The sequence below is a fragment of the Triticum aestivum genome, chromosome 6B, assembly GCF_018294505.1.
Source record: "Triticum aestivum cultivar Chinese Spring chromosome 6B, IWGSC CS RefSeq v2.1, whole genome shotgun sequence".
NCBI classification, from domain to species: Eukaryota; Viridiplantae; Streptophyta; class Magnoliopsida; order Poales; family Poaceae; genus Triticum; species Triticum aestivum.
In genome coordinates this window covers 512,244,197-512,252,653 of record NC_057810.1, presented here as the reverse complement: position 1 = coordinate 512,252,653, position 8,457 = coordinate 512,244,197, and the positions used below count along the sequence as shown (strand labels likewise).

Here is an 8,457-nt window from a genome sequence, read left to right as displayed (position 1 = left end):
GAGATCCCCTTCAACGCCGTCGCCGCCTCAGCTCGTCCCCGACCCCGCCGGTGGCCTCTACGGGAGCGCTGTGAGCCTAGCTACTCCTCCGACCCTCCCTCTCTCATTCCCGAGCCGTGTAGCCACCGCACGAGGATCACACGCCCGCACCGCCGCGGATCTCGTCGCCGACGTGCTTCCGGCCACCCTCCGGCCACAAGCTGGTGTCCATCTTACTCACCGAGTCCCGCAGCACCTAGCTAGCCACTCCCCGAGCCTCACCGACCCCTCTAGCGCCAAGTTCATCTTCGGCCGAACCCCGGTGGCCGCCAAAGTCGTCGCCGGTGCCAACTCCGGCCACCCCGACCCCAACGGACTCCACCAAGAGCTGCGGCTTGTCCTCAGCTCCACTCCGGTGGTCTCCGCGACCCATTTGGTGGCCGAAACGGCCAAAACCACTCCCGCCGCCGCGTCGGGCTCGCCGGCGGCTAAACGCCGGCGCCGTTGGCATTGACTTTGACCACGGGTGAGCCCTGGTTGACTCCCCTGAGTCAATGACAGGTGGGGCCCAGCCCTGTTAATTAAACAGGTTTAGTTTTAATTAAACTTTAATTAAATTAATCACCCTGACATGCGGGACCCACTGTCAGATTTGACCGGACGTGTTCCGTTGACCTGCTGACGTCACACTGACGTCAGGCTGACGCAATAATTGATTTTCTGGAATTATTCTAATATAGGAAATTCCAGAATATAATTTAAACTTCAAAAATTCATAACTTTTATTCTGTAACTTCAAATCAGACAAATTTTATATGAAAAATGATCAGAAAAATCCAATCTATCCATCTGTGCTATTTTCATGCATGATTAACCAAGTTAACTTGATGTTTAATGCAGAACAAGGAAAAGCACTTTAAAAGGCCATGTTTGAGTTTGAAATTTGAATCTTTGATTCAAATTGGTTCAAACCCCTCTGGTTTTAGTTGCATTAGCCCAACACACTCATATTGCCATGTTTCATGCATGCATCATATTGTTGCACATTGTTTGGTGATGGTTGTGTATCGGTGTCCTTTGCGACAGGTTCTGCCTCCGAGGAGTATCGTGATTACCCTAACGAAGAACCGTATCAGTGCACCGAACCATCAGGCAAGCAACCAACCATTTGATCATATCGATACAATCCCATGTTCTCGCTCCTGCTCTCTTTTACTGCATTAAGACAACGCGTTTCAAACTGCTGTGTGCTACGGTAGTTGAACCCATTTCCTCTGCATGACCTGTCATTGCCACAGTAACTAGATGAAACCCACTAGCATGTGTAGGAGTTGATTGAGCCATATGTATGTGTTGTTCCTACCCTGCTATGCCTGCTATGCTTAGAGTCGTGTCAGGTCTGGTTCATCTGGGTGATGGGCTAGAGTGAAATGATTATGTCGGTAATAAGAGTGGTGTGGTGAACACGATTTGGTAAAGGTATCGATGAGAGGCCATGTAGGAGTACATGGTGGGTTGTTTCATTGAAGCCGACCTTAAGCACTGAGATCTGTATGTGTGATTTAAGAACCAGCTACCACCATGCATTGGGCCCGAAACCAATGGACCCTCTCGGCTTCTTATTCACCCTAGTTCTCTGTCCAGGAGTTGCAAGTAGTTTCTGGTGTTTGTAGCCTACTGGAGGCCGTGGACAGCGCTGACCGTAGGGGTGGGCTGTGATGCGGTAGGTATGTGGCCGGGTGTACCGAATACCCGTTAGGTATCTCGGGAACCCTGCTCACATCGTTCGGGGCCGTATGGGAAACCTCGGCCGGACTCCCTGCGGATGGAACCTGGATAGGCGATAAACCTGGACTGGAGGCTTAGGTGATTAGGTAGGTCGTGGCCGACACCCACGTTGGGCTTCCGCTTGAAGGTTGCCGAGTACATGTCGTGTAAACGACGGTAAGTGGTGAGAGCGTGTATGAAGGAGTACACCCCTGCAGGGTTAACATGATCTATTCGAATAGCCGCGTCCGCGGTAAAGGACCACTTGGTTGCCTATACAGTTCATAGACAAGTAAATGGAAACTATTAAAAGCCTCAAGATAAGTGTGAGTGCCGAGGATGGCTCTTCCGTAGGAAGACAGAGGCGGATCCTCGGTAGTGTATTGAAGTGGTGAGTAGTGGACTCGTGTACGCAAAACCATTTCAAGTTGGAGTCTCGTAGGTTAGCCTAGCCAAGAGTCAAAGCTGGCTTGCTGCAATAACTCCACCAACCCTTCTTGATAATATGCATGTATGTAGGATCTGATGTAAGTCTTGCTGGGTACCTTTGTACTCATGTTGCTATAATTTACATTTTTTACAGAAGACGCTGCAACCCCTTCTGATGGGTTCTACGTAGACGTTGACATCAATGAGTAGGCTAGGGCCCAGGTGGTGATCCTGAGCTTGTGAAGGACCACGTAGTATAGCTAGGCTTTCCAAGCCTCTTTTATTTTACTAGTTGTCTGTACTCAGACAAGTTACTTCCGCTGCTGGTTTGTATGACTGTATGACTTGAATGCTGGGTCGTGTGACCCGTACCTTTGTGTATGTTATGTATGGCTCTCTGAGCCTTAAATAAAGTACATGTGTCGTAGAGTCATGTTGTGATGCCTTGTTGTATTTGCACATATCGAGCATATTGTGTGTATGATGGAAATGCTTGGTATGTGTGGGATCTGACTATCTAGTTGTTTATCTTTAGTAGCCTCTCTTACCGGGAAATGTCTCCTAGTGTTACCGCTGAGCCATGGTAGCTTGCTACTGCTCTGGAACACTTAGGCTGGCCGGCATGTGTCCTTCTTCGTTCCGGTGTCTGTCCCTTCGGGGAAATGTCACGCATTGAGTACCGGAGTCCTGCTAGCCCGCTACAGCCCGGTTTACCGGAGTCCTGCTAGCCCAGTGCTACAGCCCGGACCCACTTGCTGATGACCGACACGTTCGAAGCTGGGTCATGGATGCCTGTCCCTGTAAGTCTGTGCCACTTTGGGTTCACGACTAGTCATGTCAGTCCGGGCTCCTTATCATATGGATGCTAGCGACACTATCATACACGTGAGCCAAAAGACGCAAACGGTCCCGGGCAAAGGTAAGACGACACCCGTGGAAATACCGTGCGTGAGGCCGCAAAGTGATATGAGGTGTTACAAGCTAGATCGATGTGACAACGAGTCGGGGTCCTGACACCCTCCCAGCACACATGAAGTATTAGCGTTAACAATTCAGTGACACCTTTTTCCCATGTAAGAACACAAAACCAGGATACACTCATATTCACATGTCCTCCCGCAAGGAAATCCACATCTCAAGTTTGCTCATGATACAAAATTCCTCTTGCCTACATGTTGTGTTTCTATATCTACCAGAAAAAGGTTAATACCAGGTGTGGTTGTCTAATGCCTATGCATCCAAAAATGATGTACACTGGTTTGTTACAAGACCTCTGAAGGATGGTTTGTAACCACAATACAACAACTCATTACTTAGCTCATGGTATCGATCTAGAAATTCCACCGGGGCTGCAACGAGCCCTTCCCTTCTAAGCTTCTACGATCAAACGTTGTTTGCCTGAAGCTCTTGTTCAGGAAACATAATTGTTTTGAGAAACTCATAGGATGTAAAAAACAGCGCCCCTTGGGATACATACATGAGCAGCCTTGGACTTAAACCCCTGGAAACAAAGATGTTGAGCGATAATTTGCATGCTTGCAGTAAGAATGACGTGGAGGAGCACGAATTTGCGTCCAGTAACATTGTAAGTCTGTAGTATCGTGTATAAATGATTGTACCTGTAAAGACCTCGCAACCCTTCTTGCTCAAAAATGTGCGTAAGGGCATGAAGAACCCCTTCATACTTTCTAACAGGGTTGAGTGCCTAATGAACATGAATCAATTCAGAATTAGTCCTGCAGCAACTATTAGTTCACTTGATTTGAAGAATTGAAGGTAAACAAGCCATCAGAAGTGATAGGAAAAAACAAAAGATCTAAGCATTATAATGAAACATAAAAAAGGTCCAGTTTCCGTTTTTTGACCTTGGGACTCTGGAAAAGGCTTATTTTCAGTCTTGAACTCTAAAATCATTGGAATACAACCTCAAACTAATGAAACAGTCCACTTTTCTCTGCCCTCTGGTGGTTTTGCAAATGGTATTTGGTGTCGTGGCTGCCACGTCGCCACAACCTCGCTGACATGTATCAACTCTGGTTTTTGATCCATTTGTGACAATTTTCATCCATTTATAACAGAATTGCTGTAAATTTGTTATCCAAATGATGAAGTTTGTTCTTGATTATTTGTTTGTCATAGTGTGCGGTTGTTCATAGAGTGACAAGGAAAACTGGAGTCAGCCAACGAAAATGTGGTTTGGATCCCACTGGTAATGCCAGAAGTCATTTCGGTATACAATTTTATCAGGTTCTTATTTTTTATTATTCCTGATCCAGAAGTCACATTTTCTTTTCCTTGGGCAGTACCTCCTAACAAGATTGGTCTGTTTGGAACTTGGTTATGGGTCCTAGCTAGTCAGAACCTTCTTCCCTACTCCAAAATACTCCCTCTGTTCTTAAACAGTCTTTTTAGAGATTTCAATAAGGACTGCATACGGATGTATATAGACATATTGTAGAGTGTAGATTCACTCATTTTGCTCCATATGTAGACCGCATTAGAATCTCTAAAAAGACTTATATTTAGGAACGGAGGAAGTACAAATAGAAACAATCTGAACAAACCTAATTTTGATTCTCAGATCTAGGCACTCCCTTCCCCTTCAAGAAACGACTTGGCCCTCAAGGCATTTAGTGAGCCATGAACTCTAGGTAATGCTTCTATATCTCATAGTAAGTGCCAACTCACTGCAGAATTATCTGCTCATAATGGAATTTTAGGTGTCATATAGTCAAAACAATGGCATCGACGTCATTATGGAATACTGTTTCGACAGTTTGAGATTGCAATTAGAGATGCTTTTAGGGTTCAGGGTTGAAAAGTGCACTTTATGCAGGAGTTCGATGTAGTGACGTGAGCTTCTCCATTAAATAACCAATCAAAATAGACTAAACTTTAACTGTAAGTTACTTGTGCTGATATATGCAAACTGGGGTGTGGCATGAGCATGTTTTTTCTTGAGTAAAATGGTTCACCAAATTTGTGGCATAAGCATGTGTTGCACCTGTAACTGTACTCGTGTCTTCACAACATCGAATGGATTTGTAAACAGAGCAGCAGTTGATCCTGCAAAACCTCCACAAATGAGCTGCAATGCAAAGAAAAAAAGGGAGTTTACCACACTAAAATTCGGAATGTGTAGTAGAATTATGCTCGACCTGAAGTATTAACATTTATATCTAAGGTAAGTGGCATCATTGGAAAAGTGAATTTAGTGATGGGAACAGGCCAAACAGTACAGGTTCAGTATTGAATAATGAAACACATAAATAAGATGGTTTAACAAGTTGAGGTTCAGGAATTAACCGTCTGGCCAGAATTGAGTTTAGCATTAGCAGGTGATGCATTCAACAGAAACTGCTTCAGACTCTCGTAGGCATAAAACTGGAAATTCCAAAATAAGTGACCACCAAAAAAAAACAGCAAAGCAGATGTAGAATTAAAATTTGGGACTAGGGAGTAAATTGTAATTGTTCGTAAAGATACCTTTACTATAGAATGTGGAATATTTCTGCAAAGAACAGCCCCCCATCCAGCATATAACGAAGCAATGCCACCCCTTTGAAGACATCCAACTAAAGCCTTCCTGATGGCATGAAACTCTTATTAGAACGTGAAGAAGAGTATGGTGAACTGCAGGCAATGTTGCCAAATAAATTCAACAAGCAACGTGGAGGCAGGTTGTTGTCATTTTTTAATATAAATAGCAGGTTATTGTCAGGATGCAGGACTAGGGCTGACAAATTAATACTCCCTCTGTAAAATAAGTGTCACTGACTAAACTTTGTACGATTTAGTACAACTTAGTACAAAGTTGTACTAAATCAGCGACACTTATTTTGGGACAGAGGGAGTATGTTTTTGTCATGTCCTTATTTATCAGCAAAAAAAAGCTTCTAAATAAAGAAAGAAAACATATGAATAACCCAAGGAGAGGCATGGAAATTAAATACCAGCAATTCTGATACTGCGAACCGACTTGCATCTGTTGTTTTATGCATTCACTTGGTGTAAAAATAAAGGATGTTGCAATACTAGAACAACCACCCGCAGCACAATGAGCAATGGAATGGTAGTCCTGAAGAGATGTCAATGTAATAACATAGTATAAGATTAAAGTGAGTACGAATGTTACATTAGTTGGATCTCAATTGCAAAATAAAAATGAAATCACCTTCGGCAAAGTAGGAAGAAGTGATCCCTTTACTATTTCGTAAGTTAAGGTATAAATAGCTGAAATTGGTGCAGAACAAGCAATTTTGCTAGCAAGCCCTCCATAAAGTCCTAAGACACCTGTAGAGAAATATTTGCCAAGCATGAAAAATTCTAGTTAATGTTTGACAATAGGGAAAAGGACATGGAAATACGATAAACTTATTGATAGTGTCTCAGTGTGTGTAAATACACCCAAAATATTACCTCTCTCAACAAGGGTGCGTCTTAGTATGTGGTAGAATGAGCTTTGTCCAGAACTGTTAGCTTGAATAATGGTTTTCACCGTATCAACTGGATGCAGAGAGATGCTGACAACTGTCCCAGCTATTGCTCCTGCAGCAGCATGCTTGTTCGCACCAACAGCACCATGAAATCGATGCCCCAAGGATGATTCAAACTCAGACGAACGCTTGTCTACAAAATCCTGCTGAGATATATCTTCCCTGTAGGTATATTGGTGTACATTTGGTGGATTAACAATAGCATCACCAACCACACAAGATGTGCATGTCAACCCTTCAGGCCGAATATGTTCGCATGTGCTGGAAATCTGTTTTTCCAGCATTATCCCTGCCTCTTTGCAAACCTGCTCTGATGAGCAAGCAGACATATTGGAATATTCTCTAGAAACCTCTGCATTTAATTTATCATAATGTAGAGAATTTTCACAGGCATACATGATATTATCCTCCTCACTTGAGCTCGTGCATTGTTCAGCTGGCATGTCTCCTGTTTGACTGCAACAGTTATCACCCCTTCCGAAGCAGTCGTCCTCCTTGATGTCCATACTGCTGGAAGTAGCACAAGCTCCTAGCTTTTTGGTTTGCATGGGGTATATATTTTGATAATGCATGTTCCCAAGTTTACTGGTAAGATGCATATGTCTCCATGTGGCAGAAGCACCAATCATGTTGCTGCATGATCGGAGCATTAACATCTTCTTCACCAATCTAAGATCTTCATGGATTGATTTTGGTGTTGATAAACAGGTTTGAGAGTTGAGGCCAGTTGAGCTTTCGGTGCAAGATGTCAATGTGTGTCCTTCTCGGTCCCTAGTAAAGCACACAGGGTCTTCCTTGTGCAAAATCTCCTCGCTCACAGATCTTTGATCTGTTGTGCCAGAAGATTCTGGGTGTCCAACAAGATTCCAGATCCCTGTCAATGCGGATACTAACTGAGGAGTAGTGAAAAGTTTATCAGTATGTCTGCTGCCTGATTGAGTACTTTGTGATTGATTGGCACAACGATCCTTTGAAAGAAATGCATCTGGATCAAATAATCGGTGCTTATCAAATGGAAGCCGGTAGTAATTAGTTGTTGATTTTCGAGCTTTTGAAGATCTACGATTTGAGCTCATCTCTGACAAGCATGCAGCAAGGTAGCCGTTCGTTCATGAAGAAGTCAACTAATCATCTGACTGGGATCTGCAAGAGGCAGGAAGCGGAAAACGCAAAATCAGCATAGCGAAACAGCTCTCATATTGTACTAAGCAAAGCGTATGTTTCATGAAGATCATCTGACTAGACCTTTGAGGCAGTGGCGGAGCGTCATGGGGACAATTCCGGGCCTTGGCCCCCCCTTCCAAGAGGAAAATTTGCCAAATACTCTTATTTATCTGCTAATTGCTCTACTAATACTCTGGCGTCTCTGATCACCCTAGCCTTTTCTATGTCATATACACTCAGTTGGCCCCCTCTAATATCTGATTCACGCTCCGCCACTGCTTTGAGGTAGGTACTAACAAAGTAACAATAGTAACTAAGCCCAAAGAGCATCGCATCGCATTGCAGTTCTCACTTCAGGAGCGAACGATCAGCAACCGGACTGTGGTATAAGTGAAGCTAAATCCGACCGACACCTCTATGCCTTGTACCCGCTGCGAATTTGAGACAACAACATGAGCGGTAATTGCCATGCTCCAACCCCAAAGTACTCCATTCCGCGAGACATGTCATAGAACAGACTACGAATCTTTAACTCGCAAGCTATAATCTCTGGTCCTAACAGACGTTTCGTCGAACACCTCGTGCGCGCGGACACCGGCACCCGATTCGACCCAGGCGAACG

The 8,457-nt window shown here is 44.1% G+C and overlaps 1 protein-coding gene across 4 annotated transcripts; it reads right to left on the bottom strand.

Annotated features, from left to right (window-relative positions):
- Positions 1-3,249: 3,249 nt before the first annotated feature.
- Positions 3,250-7,835, bottom strand: LOC123137714 (mitochondrial aspartate-glutamate transporter AGC1). Of its 4 annotated transcripts, none has more exons than XR_006468467.1 (8): positions 6,595-7,835; positions 6,350-6,468; positions 6,129-6,253; positions 5,662-5,761; positions 5,482-5,559; positions 5,180-5,241; positions 3,795-3,880; positions 3,250-3,676 (listed from the first exon to the last, which is right to left on the bottom strand). XR_006468467.1 is itself a non-coding variant. In XM_044557551.1 (8 exons), exons 1-8 carry the CDS (start codon positions 7,745-7,747, stop codon positions 3,559-3,561), a joined length of 1,863 nt encoding a protein of 620 aa, XP_044413486.1. In that variant the 5' UTR covers positions 7,748-7,835; the 3' UTR covers positions 3,250-3,558. The 4 variants fall into 4 exon arrangements, 2 of the variants coding, with proteins under 2 accessions (XP_044413486.1, XP_044413487.1); XM_044557551.1 differs by having other exon boundaries at positions 5,180-5,263; XR_006468468.1 differs by lacking the exon at positions 5,482-5,559 and having other exon boundaries at positions 6,595-7,834.
- Between the last annotated feature and the right edge of the window lie 622 nt (positions 7,836-8,457).